Consider the following 18183-nt stretch of genomic DNA (forward strand, 5'->3'; position numbering starts at 1 on the left):
ATTTAATGTATTATTGCGTGATTATTTTTCAATAAAAACAATATTAAAGTTCAAAAATAACATTATAAAAATATATTTGTACATCAACGATGATAATAAAAAAAGAAAAAAAATTACAAAACTAATCGTCGATGAGTTTCCTTATCAAGCCGACAATATTTTAGTATAAATGTTAACACAATAAAAATTAACTTAAAAATATTGATAGAAAGACTTATATCAATATTTATAGTTAATAAAATATAATTTAAGGTATTTTCGATCTAACCTATTATTTTATTTTTAATTAACTATTTAATTTAAATAAATTATGCTCATTGACATTTGTAATGAATTTATTTACTATTGAAAAATAATATTCACAAAATAAATAATTTTTAATAAAATATTGATAAGAAATTTAAAATAAAAATATTACAAAACATAGCTAAATGATTTCTGGTATTGTTTTAACAGTTGAGGGAATTGTATCTTCTATGATTTTACCAGCTTCTAGGATAAGTACACGATCATAGTCTAATATTGTTGATAATCTATGCTAAATTTTAAATAATTATATATTAGTTTTTCCATTGTTGTATTATAATGTTATTCTCTTTACCGCAATAGTTATAACTGTTCGACCTTGAAATGAATTTTTTATAGCTTCCAGTAGTTTCTTTTCTGTCTCATCATCTATAGAACTTGTTGGTTCATCCATTATCAAACAAACGTTATCTTGCAAAATTGCTCTGGCTAAACATAATAATTGTTTTTGACCGCTACTTAAATTGTCGCCAGAACTTCCTATTAATCCATCTATAAAAGACAAAAATTAGTATCTATAATTTTATATGATGTTATTATTGTGTTACCTAATCCACCTAATTGAAGTAGTACAGTATCTTCCATTTGAGTCATTCTCAAACAACTCCAAATTTCATTGTCGGAAAACTCATTTTTTAAGTCTAAATTCTGTCTAATCGTACCACTAAACATTCGTACATCTTGGGGTATTACAGAAATTCGAGATCTTAAAGTCTGTAAAGGCACATTATTTATGTCAATGTCATCAATCGTTATGATTCCGTCGCGGATCGGTACCATATTTAGTATGCTCATTACTAGAGATGATTTACCACTGCCTGTACGGCCACAAATTCCTACCTTATAAAAATAATAATACAATATAAAAATCAATTAGAATAATTTCAATAACTATATTAAAAATTTAACGACATATTACTTTCTGCCCCGGTGGAATATGTAAACTCACGTTGCTTATGACATGTTCTTGATTTTCATCATATTTTACCGATACATTGTCTAATATAATAGACCCTTTAGATGGCCAAGCTCTAGTAATTACAGCTAAAGAAATTCTTGATATAAGCTATTGTTAGAGAATTTTATTTAACCTACACATACCTTCCTTTCTATAGTTTTCACTTGGTATAGTAGCAAATTCTTCTGTTCGTTCTACCGCACTCATATAAGTTTCTAAATCGGCAAAAAATTTTACTACCCAATTCAAATATACGGGAACTAATAATGTGTAGTTAATAGCTAATCCGACCATTGCTGAAGATATAGAAGATGAAAACAAAGTTGTTGTAATTAAAGCTACCATAGTCGCTACAAATACTATAACGCCTCCTAAATAATCCTGAAGTAAAGTTCAATTGAAGTGTTACATATATTTTTTAATTTAGTTAAAACATTTACTAGTGCTATTCCAAGCCATCTGTTGGACGAGCTAATTATCAAAAATACTTTTGTATGATTATCTATCCTGTTTATCATTTCTGACATAAACCATGCTTGTTTATCAAAAGCTCTGATTGTTTCTAACCCAGAAATAGATTCATTGCAATGGACAACCATAGGTGATCGTAAATTGCTTTCCAATTTTTGCAAATCTCTAAGTGAAAGAAATGTTATTAATTATGTGGCGAGGAAAAGAGTTTAGAAAGTTTACTTTGATGAGCATCGGTAGAACTTTTGAACTGTATAATATACAAGACAAATAGGAACAACAATTATAAGAAACCAAGGTGTTATGATAGCATTTACTACTACACCACATAAACACAAAAAAACAAAATGTACTAAACGTTGCATAGATGTACCGATTTTCTATATGGAAAATAAAATATATTAGTTAACTCGATTCTTCAAGCTATATTATGTTAAATATAAGAAGTACTAAAACTAAGTTCATTGGGTAATTTACTGAGTTACACTTATTATAATTTTTTAGTATGTACCTTATCTATAATAATTAAATCATTCGAAAAACAGTTGTCAATTCTTCCAATCGGCGTTGCGTCAAAAAACGACAAAGGGCTCAGAATAATATTACTCAACATTCTTTGATGTATAAGTTTTCGAGCTTTTAAGGCCCCATATTGACCTAATGTGTTAGATAATGCGGATAGTATTATAGATATGAAACATAAAAAACTATAACCTGTTAAGTACCAAAAAGCCTAAAAATTATTTAATTAATTAAATAATTAATTAATTAATGGTAAAATGATTTAATACTTGTATTTCATGAGAAAATTCTATATAAGTCCAACAACTCAACCAGTAATCTACAAAAACTCTTGATGTTTGCCACGCAACTGTTAATATTATGTAAAATATGTATGTTGTCCAACCACTCCAAGATATGTATTTTAAGTACGTTTTCATAGAAACAGAATTGTATATGAATTCATCTTTTAAGCGACCGCGATCATATTTCAGTTCTTAAAATCATATTCAATAAAATTTATTAATTTAAATAGTATTTTAACCATATTAACTTACCTGATATTTCTTCATTACTTATGTCAGATATGGATAATGTTGTTTTTTTCAGTAAAAATTCTTCTGGTAGTTTTATTTCTCCATCAGTTCTAATTTATAAAAAATAAAACTTACATTATCATTTTTTATTCTATTTTAAAATTACCTAGTTTTCCGTTTGATACTGTATTGCAATAATCTACTAAAACGATTATTTTCGTGGGAATTTCTATAACAAAATAATTAAAAAACTTTAGTTTTTATAAAGTATAATGGCATTAGAATATATACCCTAAAGATGACAAAATGTGTCGTCTAAGACTTCTTTGGGGATGTTTTTCATTTGGATAATTTCGGTATTTTATACTCGAATGAAAACTGACAGCTGGTTGATTTACCAATGATTCATCAATAAAAGGATTTCTTCGTGGAAGTTGAATATCAGCTATGGTAGCTGATCGTTCTCGTTTTTTGTTTGATGAGAGCCAGTGATTTCTTTCGACAATTGAATCAGTGTCACCACATTCGTCGGTTGGAAGTAAAAGATCGTGAGTTAAGTATCTTGATCCGTACAAAGCGCCAAAATTTTTTTTTGATTTCAATTTCTAAAAAAAAAAAAAACAAAATTGTTAACAAATATGTTACAAAATAAATATTTTATAAGTTACTATTGTTTTACCTTGTGCTGATTTGGTGGCCAATTCCGATATAATTGATTACCTATTTTACTCACAAGTTTAAACAACTTCCATCTCTCAGAAGCTGTTCGACGTGTATGTTCTTGATTTTCCATTGAAGTAATCATATGATGAACACCCCTAGTTTCTAAATCAGCCAAGTTACCAAAAAAATTTACTTTACCTGAATCCATCAATACTACCTAGAATTAAATTTTTATAAATTATTTAATAAATTTTTTGTTTATTTAAAAGTAACACAATTAACCGTATCGGCATATGAGAGATCATTTGCAAAACTTGTAGTCATAATTACTGTTTTTGTTTGATTTAATGTTGATTTTTTTATTCCATTAAACATAACATGTTGACTAACTTCGCTATCCAGTGCTGACAATGGATTATCCTACAAATAAATAGGAGTAAACTAATGATTTTTTAGTTCAACTTGACAATTTCAGTAGTTATCTACCATTAAAATAATGTTTGCTTTTGAATACAAAGCTCTAGCTATTGTCACTCTTTGTTGTTGGCCACCACTAAGGGCTATTCCTCGTTCTCCTATCATTGTCATTTCTTTGTCGGGTAGTATATCTATGTCTGGTCCGAGAGCACATGCTTCTATAACCCTTTTAAACCTAGATTTATTATATTTATCTCCGAATACAATATTTTCAACAACTGATGCATTTAGTAACCAAGTTTTTTGTGAGACATATGCTATATTATATCCTTTTTTGAAGTCTACTTCTCCAAATAAACAGTTCATTTCTCCAAGCAAAGCTTGCAGTAATGAAGTTTTTCCACTACCAACTTTTCCCGTTACAATAGTCAATTTTCCTGGCAAATGTTTATAATCTAGTAAAGAATAAGTAATAATATTTGGAATTATTTTTTTTAAACGAGTACCTTCTTCAATGTTTAAATAATCCACTATAAGAGATGGGACTTTTGAATTAGGCCAAGAAAAAGAAGCATCCCTTATCGTTATACAATTATCAATTTCTGTTTCTTGTTTATTTTTTATGTTTTCTTCAATTTTTTTTTTTACTTTATTATTTTGAAAAGTCACATCAGATACACTCCATAAAACATTTGTCTGTAATTCAATAAATCTTATTAAAATGTAAATAATTTTAAAAATCCAATTACCATATGATTTTGCTTATAATTCTTTGAAATGTGTGTTTTTAAATTATTAGTACTTGGAATGATTTCTGGAAGAGCCATAAACTTTTCAACTCGTCTAGTACTTACCTAAAACAATAAATCTCTGGTATACTTAATCTAAAATATTTGTTAAAATTTAGTATAAACAGAAAAAAAAAATTAATAAAAATAATTTGATTTAATTAATCACTAAAAACAAGATAAATAGTAGATAAAGTGGTTAATTTTACACTTACTATTGCTGCTATTATAATTGGTACGGTTATTGGAAATATAAATAGGGGTACAGTTAATTGATTGGATAACGCTAAACTTGAAAACACAGCACCAGAATCTAATTGTGTTCCATTTTGCAAATAATATAAGCCCAAACAAAAAAGTGTTATAAGAACCGATGATGCGTGTGTTAAAAATGCTAAAATATAGTAAAAATAATGGTACTGTAATATATGCCACAAAAATTAATTGTATAACGTGTGACCATACTCATAGATCCCCAGTAAAGTGAATCTTTATCCAAAAGATTAAGCTCATTATTCCGAGCTTCAGATATACGATCAACAAAATCATTTTCCCAACCACATAGTTTCACTAGTCTGATACCCTGTAGTACTTCATTAGTTAGTTGAAGTCGTTTATCTGATAATGTCTATAAATTTTATTTAAATATGGTAAATTTTATCAGAATAACTAAAAATGTATTTTTATTACCGCTATTTTTTTAGAATTAGCCGACATTTTTTTCCCGATTACAAATTGTAAGGGTATCATAATTAAAATACAACAAGTTGATCCTATGATGGCACTCCAACCAAGTTTCAAGAATAACAAATAAATCAAAAAAAAAATCTAATATAAAAAAAAAAAAGATAAAATAGTGAATTTTAAAAAATAAAATTGTACATGCTTTTAATGGTATTGCCCAAATATAATGACCAATCCAAAAACTGGACATTATGTTCATTGTATCTTCTGACATTAAATTTATTATATGACCATTTTCTGATGTAGCATCAACTTGAGTTTGTTGTAATTTCAGCATTTTATAATAAAGCATGGCCTAAAGAAAATTATATAAATTCAAAAATGTTTTTTTTCTTGAACATGAAAACTAACTTGGAGTCCAGATTTTAGCCTAATACCTTCAACATTCAGTATGTGAGTACTTGCTTGTGAAAAACTTCCTTGAGCTATACAACTTATTAACATTATAAAAGCCATAACATACCCATTATTTAAAAAATCCCAATGAGTTACACAACATGAGTAAATCTAAAATAATTTTATAAATAATTAATTCTTTACAGTATTTTAAAATTTTTTTCGAACATTATAATTTATTACTTCGTTATTAATATTGAAATTTAACCTACATTTAATAATGTCTCTTCTGTTTCTAGCTTAGTAGTATTTTGTTTACGTGCTACAAAGTTGACAATAATAGATACACCTAAAGGACCAATGTATCCAACGAAATCGCCAAACATTTTAAGTATTCCACCAATTAAAAATTCTTTCCAATAAACTTTGCAGTAGCATTTCCACATAGATACTTTTGAACTAGTACCATATAATTCCTAATTTCAGCAATGCCAAAATGTTCTTTATAAAATATTTTTTTTAATTTGAAATTATATTTCAGACCTTTTCTCTTAAATAAACATTATAAAGTCTTTCGTATTGTGTAGTAGATTGTTCTCGAATAGGCAGTTGTCCCAAATCATCAAGCTGAATAGGATTTTTGTAACAATTTCTTAAAAAACTTGTTAACCAATAAAATGTCACTCTAGAATACCAACTAGATAAATCATGCTTGTACGTATAAAACTCAAGGTTGAATTCTGCTTCCGTCATTTTTGGCTAAAACAAAAATATTAAATTAGTATTAATTACATTTTAGATTATATATAACGCTTGATTGAGTTCCGAACGTAACTATATTATCCATACTAACTGGTAGTCTTTTCATAATATTTTTGTGTAGGTAAAATATTAATTAAAATGTACTTGTTTTAGAAATATTTTACAGAATATTATTTAACGCCCACCGGATAAGCACATGTAAATTAATTAATTAGTGTCAGATTATTAGAATGAACCAATGAAAAGTTAACACTTACATATATTTCTCAAGATAATCACAGGTTAGTGGTATTATTCTATTAGTATTTTAATGACTTAATTTACCAACAACTTTTTTTTAAACTGATCGAACGAATATGAATTAGAATGGATAAAAAACTTTATGGGCTTGATAGTGGTATTCTGAATGGACGCCTTAAGGTAAAATACTTTTCAAAAATTATTTATTCACATAATTTGTAACAAAATATTTTTTCTCGAAATTGTATAATAATAGTTTCCACATATATGATTAGTACCCAAAATTACTTTGAAAAGAGTATAAAACGTTATATACTATTTTGGGTAATTATTAATCATATAATTTTTAATTATAATTCTGTAGTTTCTGACGTAGATTAATTGGTGTAATCTACAACGCGGGTGGTATAATATGAAACAACAATGTAGTTAATAGTTTTCAATAACTTGATAAATTATTAACTTCAATTAAAAATTTGATTTGCATACCTTTCTCACCATAGTAAATAAATGTAAGCCTGCGGTCGTATAACAACAAATAGCAGATATAGCTAAAGCTATTGGTCTCACGTGCACATTTAGTGACAATCCAACATCCATTAATGACACAAAGAGCAATGCTCTACTGAGGCCACAAATAAGCCATACCAATACTCCACATCCTAGTGGACCAGTCTGTCCTTTGATTTCTAATAAGTAACATACTAATCCAGAACTAAGTTGTGCGAGAACTCCAACTGCAGCTACTACCATTGAACCACATGAACTTAGAGCATAGTCCGCAAAAAGAGCAAATTCTACTAGTAAACCAATAGTATTAATAGCGCACCTACTTGAATGATGTCGGAAAAAACAACGTGGAGATAAATCACTGTAGTACAAATCATATTTTATATCAATTAGAACTATAAATAATGAAATAAACATTTGAATATAAAGGTAATATTGTTTAGAATTTTAACTTTTAGTGCCTTTAAAATTTATGTAAACATTATTTTGGCTAATTAACAAGTAAATTTATAAAACTTATAAAATCATTTTAAAAACATTATCGTAAAATGTGAATAACAATTGAAAATTTTTTAACATAAAATATTTATCATAACATTAACATTTTATGTATTGACTTATCATTAATATATAGATATTAAGCGCGTTCGATAAAAAAAAAGTGCTCAATTAATAACAATTATTTTTTGTTTAGTTACCTTGTAGATATGCATTTGACGTATATACATATTAGCATGTTTACATATATAGCGAATCCAAATGAAACAACGTTGAATAATTCCATATCACAAGGGTCGTACACTAACCATGGTTTAGGCTCTGTAGTATTCCATTCAGTTTTGTAAGCTGTACATAAAACCCTATTCATGATGAGCTGATATTTTTAAGGGTGCGACTGATTCGACCAAATCACTTGAGTTGATTGAAGCTATTAAGCTCCGAGTCCCTCAGTTTTACGACACACGAATTTATTAAGTGTATAGATACCTATCACTAAAAATTGGGGGGACTAGCTTGCGTTCGCCTACTCGTCAGCCTACACCAAATGATCATCTAATTGAAACGGATGTGCGCTGAATTTGTACAAGCTCAATATTGTGTACCTGTTTTGTATATCAATAAATTTATTGGTTCTTTTTTTTTAGTTTTTAGGAAACATTATGTATATTTTAAATGTGTTTTGTTCAACTTCGTAGATTAAAACGACAAATGTGCTAATTTAAGATTTTAAATAGTTGGATGAAACATCTTTTTAACTTACATATTTTAAATGAAAAGTTTAATAATACTAATAATTGATATCTATAATTTTACATCACAAAGAATCTATATGGTATCATCTATATTATAGACGTATCAGATCTTAATGAAGTATATTAGGAATATTTTATAGATCATAAATCATATCTAGTTCTACAATTACACGCAACAAAGGGAAAAATTTCTCTTTTCCCTGTAAATGGAGAAAGTCTTCCAAAAAATTACAGTTTTTCAAATAGACAAAATACAAAATTTTTCCCACTTATTGAAATATAAACCAAATATAAATTTTCCAAAAATGTACTACCAAAATGAAATGTTTTTCATTCGCAACATTTCTCGTGTTAACAAGAAATGTCCAATGATAAATATTGTCATACCTGTGGCTCACTTCCAATCTTTATTTTAAAATACTATTCACTTCAGAAAAAAAGTCCAATAGATATTTTTGACCAGCAATTTTTTTAATTAGATCATTTTCAAAGTTTTATTGATCGAAGATTAATATAAAGTATAATTTTGTTTATAAAAACACATAGTTTATAAGAATTACTGTATATATATTCTCATAAGAAGAATTTAAAAAAATTAGTATATATTTTATACGTATGGAATAAGGGGCTAATTTCCCTTCTATAGACATACATATCGAAATGTCTTCGACAGTGATATTAATCACTGTATCATTTAAAACTATACTGGCGCTCACTTTTCTAGGTCCCCACCATGCAAATCCCAGTGTACTGGTTAAAAAAAATGATTGTAATTCATACCTTATTGTTATAGTTACTACTTAAATTACAATTGCATTTTTAAACATCATAAAAGCATTATTCAATCTCTGATTTCATATAGTGAATATTGTAATATTGATTCTGTTAGGAGTACCCAGCGATGTCGAGCACGATAGGTGATTTACAGACTATAATCAATATAGATATCAATAACATTTTATTTAAATGAAAAATAAGTATTATAATTGAAAAAATCTGAAGGCAAAATTGTATAATCAGGTGTATCTAAGTAATCTCAGTTGAAGCCCTTCAAAATTATTATCTTTTATATCTCGAGTTGATCGGGTAGTTCTAACGAGAACTTTATTATATTCTAAAGTTTTAGTAGTAAAAACTGGTTTAGAAATAAATAATTTACTTTCTTTGTTTAAAATATTGATCTCTTAAGATTTAGCGATTAAAATATCAATAACAGTATCTAATATCTTCAGAAATTCAATTTCTTCCATGTGATTGCATTGCAAAATTCGTTAAAATTAATGATTGAAACATTTATGAAACTCATTATATGACGTAAAAACCAATCAATTTATACTAAAGTTTTTCTTTTGTGCTGTATACCGTAATAATGTTGACTCCGATATTTAGCTGTGTAGGCAAATTCTTATACATCTTTAATAATTTATCAGTGATAAAATTTAATAAACGGAATTTTTTTATTTGATGATGTATGAAATTCCATCTAAAAGTAATATAAATCCATTTAAGTTATTAAAATTTTTAGCAAAAAATTAAATACTACAATAAAAAAAAAGACTTTAGTGATGATTGTTTTTTAATTTAATATATTTGATATAGTAGTATAGTATTACGCGTTATGATTATTATTGCCATAAATGACCACCAGTAGTTATAAAATTTAACTTTAATTATTATAAGACCATTATTTTTAAATTATAGGTGTACTTAAACAAGATACAACATTCATGGTATTTTTAATGAAAAAACTATTGGCATAATTTTGTTTTTGTAAAAAATATTATATTTTTAATAACAATACCTACTTCTCCTTAGGTCATAAGTTAAAAATTCAAGATGCTAAGATATTAGCAAAATGACAAATAACTATCATTCAAAACAAATGATTTCAATTTCCAGAGGAGGGAAATTTAGCCCAAATGTAACCTATTCAAACCCGTTAATCTGTAAGGTTTACCCCAATAAATCGAAACTACTCCGCACAAATAATAAAAGTAAATTTAAAGTGCGGCAATTTAAAATATGCCAATCAGAAAAGAGTAGGTTTTTTAAGTACATTGGTGCAGTATTAAGTTTATTAATAATTTCTGATTGACTTATTTTAATTTTTTGTCAATTTTTGTCAAAATTTTGTCTTTTAAATTTTGGGAGTATTATATTAGATTACTTTATTACAATATTTTTGTATGGAAATTTGTTGAATCAGTAGCGAGTGTCACCGCGAAGCTTTCTCGACTTTCTGTTAATAGTTGTCTTATGTACTGTACTTTTTTCTTTTCTTCTTCATTTTAAATTATAATTTTGTTTATTATATTTACTTTAAAGTGTCTATTTAAATATTTACTCTTATACCTAAAAAATGAAGTATTTATTACTTAATTTTATTTATTTTTTGTTTTATCATTATAAACATATCATATACAAAGTCTCTTTAAAAGAGGACTGAAGGGTATTGAGTTTATGAGAAAATTTATACACCGTGACTGATGATAAAATTTTTACATCATTTTTTAATTGTTTTAATGGCCAGAATTTTGACAATTTTTATTTTTTAAATTTAACATAGTTCTCACATAATATTAAAAAAAAGGTAAACATTTATACAATAATTTCTGATTGAGTTTAAATGCATATTTTCTTTGATATCTCTTTTGTCATACTTAGCCTGTTCTCTTATTCTGAACGAAAAACTTTATATTAATTCTTCACGAATTGTTAACTAAAAATTAATTTAACCATACAAATACATGCTTTTATCAAATAAATTATGAAGTAATTTAACTAAGTATTAGTTCTAAAACTTTTTTTCTATTTTATAATACACTATAGCTATAATTTTTCATAAGAATAATTTGAATAATACTAGCCAGACCAGTTATTTCCAATACATAACATTTAACCCTTTTTAGTATCTTTCTACATTATACTATGGCTACCCATAAATCTGACAGTGGTGATGGATGAAAATAATTATTGGTTAGACTGTTTATACAATAGCAAAATACAATGTTTACCTGGTGTTATAGAAATGGATGGGATTTATTCTTAAAAATAATATAATAACCAAATCTTAAATAATCGTTATATTAAGGTTTTTTCATTAAATTACTATATTATGAATGTTTATAAATTAATATTTTATGTAATATTTTTACAGAAAATAAATTGAATATTCTCAATATTTAAACAACAGCATATTAAACAATGTATTTTTTTTGTACTTTTATTATCATAAATCCTTAATTCTTTTTGCCATATTATAATAACTAACTTTCTATATACCACTTATCATTTTTTAGGGTTGTTTATTTTATTTATACATTTATATACATTTTAATACTATTTTATTATTAAATGATATTTTATTTTTACTGTCAGGGGTTATCAATATTTTAAACTGTAGAATATTAAACAACTTAATTTGTGAGTACTAGTATTGTTGAAATATTTATGAGTATTAAAGATTAAAATTTATGAATGTTTACAAATCTAAGTCATTCTCTTCTAAGTACACATAAATATTTAAACGCATAAAAATGTAATGTATTCTTGGTGATAATAAGTGTTTTAATAATTATTTATTTCTCGCGTTTTCAGATTAGGTCATAATCTCAAACCTTTTGCCAACAATCTTGTTTATACTAATATCATCGAAATATTTTAACAAAAATTATTAATTAAACATAATTAAATTTTATCTTGAACGTTTTATATTTTTTTAATTAGGTTTAAAAAACTAATACATGGAATAAATGACTGCTTTCTTAAAATAATTGTTTATCGTGAGATTTTGTTTATATTACGTGAATTCTTAATTTAACATTCAACAATGTCAATAGATGGCGCCTCAGTTTATATGAATTAATGCATGTCGTATGTGTCTGTAATACATCTATTGCGTTTCGGAGACCACCGATGTGCCGGTCGCGTCCCCCACCGATGACGGCTTAACATCGCAGTGCGGGCATACGTTCTTCTATATCTATATCGACCAACCTCCAGGCGGCGGCAACACATTTTCAAATTCACCGCATTCGGAGTCCGTGCGTTCGTTCGACCGGTACGTGAGTATTCGTGTGTTGTATTATTGTTTCGTGTATAATAATAATACCAGTATATTTTTTACTCGCTTAAAAAATAAGATTATCCTTCATTCGTGTTAGTGCGCTGCTAGAATAAATGTTGTGAAATTTTCAATATTTACTCGGTTGCTATTTTGATTTTTCTAACAGATTCCAATGGGGTTGTTTCCGTTGGATATTAATACAAAAGTGTTATCGAATACGTATTTAGTGTCCGGATCATCACTGGACGCTTAAGGAATATCAATGACCGCCGGGCCCATGACGCGAAACGGCGAATGTAAGAAGTTTTCGCCGAATATTTTCAACAAGTCTAAATGTACCAATTGCTTCAGACAGAAAGAAGAGCACAGCGCTGAAGCTTTGGAAAGCAATAGGGTGAGTACCCTATTATGCTATAATTAACATAAGATAAGCTATTAGATGGCTTGCTTATTAAAATCATCTGAACGAAAAAGTTTTCAACGCTTTTAATTAACAATTCGACACGTATATATTATGTTATATGCATAAATACACGTATACAGACGAAATTGATTACCTAAAATCGATTATATTAATTTCTGATATATTTGCTTTTATATAATTATAGTGTTATATATATATANAGATCAAATCGAACAGGTTTTCAAAATAGTTGAATGTTATCATTTATTGCTGTTGCATATTTAAATTTTTCGCACGTGGCTTAGTGAAACGGTTTTGCAAAATAAATTGCTAATGGCTACTTCACGAAGGCATATTTATAGAACATTAGGCCCCCAGATAGATTCGCATATATTTCACGAGGAACATGGGCAATATTTTTTTTTAATGCGCTTGAATAATATCTCCTCAATTCAAGCGACTATAAATACTGACATCGAAATAAGAGGAGTACTGTATTCGTGTTTCTGCGGAATATGAAGAAACCGGTTTTTTTTTAACGTTTGAAACCATGTGTGCTTTTTTAGAACGAGGTAACTTCTCTCTTTAACGCGCTACCTCTGGCACATTGCTGACGGGCTAATGAAATACCGCACGGTCTTCACCCATCAGCTGAGCGCGTTCGCTGACTAGGCTCGAAATTATTGTATTCCAATCACAATAGCACACCTATCATGTATCGATTTTGATGACTCTCTGCGTGAGAAACGATTGGCGACAACCCGTTAAGTATGGGAAATGGTGTCGCCGTAATTCGAAACGTCTAGCCATATCAGTCTTAAAACTGAAAATTATTGTCTTTCCGGTGATGTTTGTTCGATTTCACCAGTTTGAAATTCAATATAACTTTTCTACAATTATGATTTCATTAATTATTAATGAAATGAAAGAGAAAGTGTCATTGTTTTACACATTCGTAGCATTGCTCAACTATGTCATTTTTTTTAGTTTCCGTTGCACCATTAAACAATAATTAATCGAGTCAGATTATGTCTATAGAAAGTCTACGGTTTAACTAACATAGCCGTAAACGATTGAGTTTGAAAAGCACACTCGGCTGATTGACATTTTGTGTTCGACTTGAATGTTTTTGTGTCTTAATTTTTTTGCATCGTTTATATGACTCTGCTCTTCAATTCATCAATATAATGCTAATGGACAGTTAAAGTTTATAGGCGTGGTGCGAAATCAGTCGTGGTTTCAAAACTTTTATAGTACGGATGTAGTAAAACAAACACGTGCTTGTTGTACAAAAGCACTGGACGTCCGTGTTTTGTTTGAACCGTCAAATCGAATATTCTAATTAGGATGCTCTAAAGCAATTAGAAGCTATTCACTCCAAACAGGTGAGGCTGTAGATAGCGTGTAGATATTTATGTGTTGTTCGTTGCAGTTGCTCGCTGCGATGAGCTTACACACCTATCCTTTTTCTTTCGAGTAGATTTTCCCACTTTAATTACCCAACGCGAAATTCGTACTTGGAGGATTTACGTAATTCGTAAGAAACAGTAATAACGCAAGTGACAAGGTAAATGGGAGGTACTTAAAACACAAAATATCATTGAAACAATAATAACTGTAATTACACTTTTGAATGCTGTTTGGGTTTTATGCAACCTAGATTTATGCGGAAATAATGTCATTTTACTTTCCACTCCCTTCTATGACAGACTTTTATATCGAAAATCGATTTTTTACGCCTAATGAATGAAGATACATATTGTTATAGGAAGTGCTTTAGATGAATGCATTCGTTACATCCATAGGATGTAGTCGTTATAGAAACCCATAAGTATACAATTCTGTATATTATTCAAGATATATAAAATAAAAAAACAACCCATTTTTTGAGAGCTTATTTTACATCTTCAAAAAAGTAAATTTTACTTTTTTATTAAAACAAAAGCTTCGACTTCTATAGTCTACATTTGTAAAATTATATTTACATACTTATAATACTATTACAAAATGTTTTGCAATATATCATTCTTGTTCTTGATGATTGTAATGATAAAATTTAATGATCATCATGTTTATTTAAGGTTCCTGGTTAATTTGAATGGATTAAAACATTTTTTAATTATTTAGAAATTGGTTATTGAAAATTTTTAATTAAGAGTAAGATGAGTTCCCCGCTTTAAATGTTTAAAATAATTCTTTGATTTTAACGAAATAGAGCGAATATAAATAGTTTAACTGACAAATATTTATTTATCTGTAAAGAACTTAGTCTAACAATAATAGTAAACACGAGTTCGTTTAAATTTATTAAGTATACAAAAAATAACTTGTATAACATCCATTTTAGGCAAGTTGAATATTTTTTTGTATTGTTTCGAGGTATAAACTTTTTTATATTACGTCACATTTATATGCTTATGAATTCTTAAAAAGTTTTTAAATGGCTGTTTATTTTTATTTGTTAAGTATTTTGTTCGAAAAAAAATTGCTCATGTATACTCATTTAGGTGCAAATTCAAAAGTTTAATTAACAATTGATACTAAATTTGACAATTACTTAACACGACAAGTGAACTCGTATGGCCATATACCAGATTTGATGAAGTGTAAAAATTGGTCATTTGTCATTCAAACCATGAAATTGTTATAGTTGTGATATTATAATTTGTTTCAAAAAAAAAATATATATATATATATATTGTACAACAGTATGTAACAATGCGTTTTTCGAGTTCAATGTCATATGCGCGTCAGGTAATTCATGTAAAATGTTTTGAAAAGTACATTTCGATAACATGCCAACTGTGTACACCACTGTGCGTTTTGTATACAATATTTTAAAAAATATTTAGACTATACAGATTGAAACAAAAATTGTCCGGCCAGTCAAACTGGCCAAATAGATGTGTTCTGCCAACTTGTATAGAAAGACACGTCTTCATTTAAACCGTGGGACGTTTTCTAAACTAATTACCGATATCATAGTCATATTACTGTGTGATATTCTAGTACAATCCTTATAATTATTTTCATATTTTCCGTTTTCCCTATTGCACTTTCTAATGCAATTTCTTCGCTAATACAAAATATATTGCAGATTGGACAAAAATATTGAGTCCATACTATTTTCGGCTATTGAAAATAAACATATAAAAAATATAGTTAATTTTGTAATCAGAATTGTGTGGCGCATTTAATATTTGTTTACAAACAATAGAATTTAATTTACAATACTGAATTATTCTTTAGTTTTCATATTAGTACATGAAAAGTACAGGGTGATCAGTAAGTAAGGAAACATGTGAATTGTTACAAACAATGAAAACAATAGAAACCTGTTTCCTTATTTATTGAACACTCTATATATCACTGCAATTGTAATAATATATATCAGCATATATCACCTATTAAGGTGGTATTAGCTTTGCTCTGTTGGCAATAATTTGATTTTAGAAATTCATAAGAAATCGAGTTTAATTTTTTGTAATATTGCAGTCTTTTTTTCTTCGCCTTTATCTCAACTACTTGGGGTCAGCTATGTAGTATTATATTAAATATTAATATGTATAAAAATGTCAGTATAAGTATATGTCAGTATATATATATCAACACGCAATTGAGCATTATTTTTTGCTAGTTTTATTCAGCCAAATTTTTCCTTCAATGTTAAAAGTTATCATGAAACCACATAGAAAAAAAAATTAGACTGTCTTGTATAGTAAAAAAAATGGAATTGGAGATAAAAACAATAATCAACAGTTGACGAAGAAAGAATGAGGTACAAATTTAGTAAAGAGAAATCAAACCAGACAAGTACTATAGGAAATCCATATCGGGTTAGAACTAGTAGACGATCTGTCTGTAACTGTTGTGTCTATCTATTGTCACATTCATTGATCTAAAGATGAGACGATTGATCTAACTGATTCAGTATGTATCAAATCATATAGATCAAGAAAATTATGAACAATTTAAAAGGTTGTCGATGAAAGTGTTTTTTTATATTTAAAATATATTCAGTTGAATTACTATATCTAATGGTTATTAATACACGCCTTTTAACTGAATACTCTTGACATTTCAAACGAAAAACATGAAATGACATTAAGAGTTCGTATTCTAATATTTCTCTTTTATGGCCATAGATTTTTACAATGTATTTTATATATGCCAAAAACGCTTTAAGACATTCAAATAGAAAAAGCGTTACATACAAAACATTTTTATTTAGTCTGTTTTTATTATAAACGGATTGAAAATAATATATTTAATTTTTTTGAAAATCTCCAAACAAAACCATGTTGTTTTTTAATTTTTGATAATTTTTTAGCTAATTTAAACTGACATGGTAGTTCCTTGTCAGTGGTTGCAATAAATGCCACGTACGGGTGGACGGTTTCGAGACGAAATTATTATTAAAAGAATTTGTTATGCACATGACTAGAAAAATAACAATTTAGCTTTATCTTTATCTCGATTAAATACTATAAGTAGATTTACTCATAAGTATTCCATAACTAAACAAAATATTCTTCCACAGTTTTCGTGATGTTATTATGAAACTATAAGTAGTTGGAGAAACACCAAAAAAACTAAAACTAAAATACTTTTTGATCATTTGTCGATCAATTAAACGTTCGTATGTGTTTTTAAATTTTAGTGAAAAGCCCAACTTGCAATTTTGAAATTTTTTTGCAAAAAAATGTTTTTTGTATATTGAACCTCAAATATCTTTGGATACATTTTAATAATGTATTTTTTTTCATTTTAGATATCTATTATTGTTGTTTTTTTGCACTTATTTTGAAATGTAAACTGTTATGAAATACCCATAGATTGTGTTCTTATTAGCACCTTTGAGGTGTCATATGACTAGATATACTGCAAAATGTAAAAAGCTTAATTAATTTCAATATTTATTTATTTCGTAAATAAAATTTAGCTGAGTGTCATTGTTCAATTTTTTGCTATACGGTGGTCTATTATATATTTATTGTAAAACATATTATTGTGCTTATGTACGTCACACGACCAGACACATAATATGAAAAACATAAAACACAACATGGTTAAAATATGGTGCACAATACGGTGTGATAATTTTCATGTAATAATTAGTTTACAATATTAAGATAATTTTTTTTCAATACAATATGTTTATCTGTAAAACTTTTTAAAAAGAGAAAAAATTTGTCAGATTGGGCCAATTATGGCTTATAGAACTCTCGC

The 18183-nt window shown here is 27.5% G+C and overlaps 2 protein-coding genes across 4 annotated transcripts in view; one reads left to right on the forward strand and one right to left on the reverse strand.

The window, feature by feature from the left end:
• Positions 1-317: 317 nt before the first annotated feature.
• Positions 318-8314, reverse strand: LOC126896137 (ATP-binding cassette sub-family C member Sur-like). Of its 2 annotated transcripts, none has more exons than XM_050668633.1 (26): positions 7931-8314; positions 7212-7593; positions 6264-6479; positions 5993-6196; positions 5736-5891; positions 5527-5679; positions 5331-5468; positions 5106-5268; positions 4856-5034; positions 4602-4706; positions 4359-4548; positions 3922-4307; positions 3718-3855; positions 3452-3652; positions 3064-3377; positions 2939-3001; positions 2794-2882; positions 2527-2732; positions 2247-2468; positions 1958-2115; positions 1705-1900; positions 1408-1645; positions 1226-1350; positions 855-1146; positions 602-798; positions 318-538 (listed from the first exon to the last, which is right to left on the reverse strand). In XM_050668633.1, exons 1-26 carry the CDS (start codon positions 8098-8100, stop codon positions 428-430), a joined length of 4992 nt encoding a protein of 1663 aa, XP_050524590.1. In that variant the 5' UTR covers positions 8101-8314; the 3' UTR covers positions 318-427. The 2 variants fall into 2 exon arrangements, with proteins under 2 accessions (XP_050524590.1, XP_050524591.1); XM_050668634.1 differs by having other exon boundaries at positions 3922-4289; positions 7931-8312.
• A 4191-nt stretch (positions 8315-12505) lies between these two features.
• The window catches only part of LOC126896136 (protein outspread), a 65503-nt gene continuing 59825 nt past the window's right edge, over positions 12506-18183 (forward strand). For both annotated transcript variants that reach the window (XM_050668629.1, XM_050668632.1), the window contains exon 1: positions 12506-12945. In XM_050668629.1, coding sequence (XP_050524586.1) covers positions 12814-12945 — 132 coding nt within the window. In that variant the 5' untranslated portion in view covers positions 12506-12813. The remainder of the gene's footprint in view (positions 12946-18183) is intronic.

The sequence above is a fragment of the Daktulosphaira vitifoliae genome, unplaced genomic scaffold, assembly GCF_025091365.1.
Source record: "Daktulosphaira vitifoliae isolate Bord-2020 unplaced genomic scaffold, ASM2509136v1 Scaffold_1, whole genome shotgun sequence".
NCBI lineage: Eukaryota > Metazoa > Arthropoda > Insecta > Hemiptera > Phylloxeridae > Daktulosphaira > Daktulosphaira vitifoliae.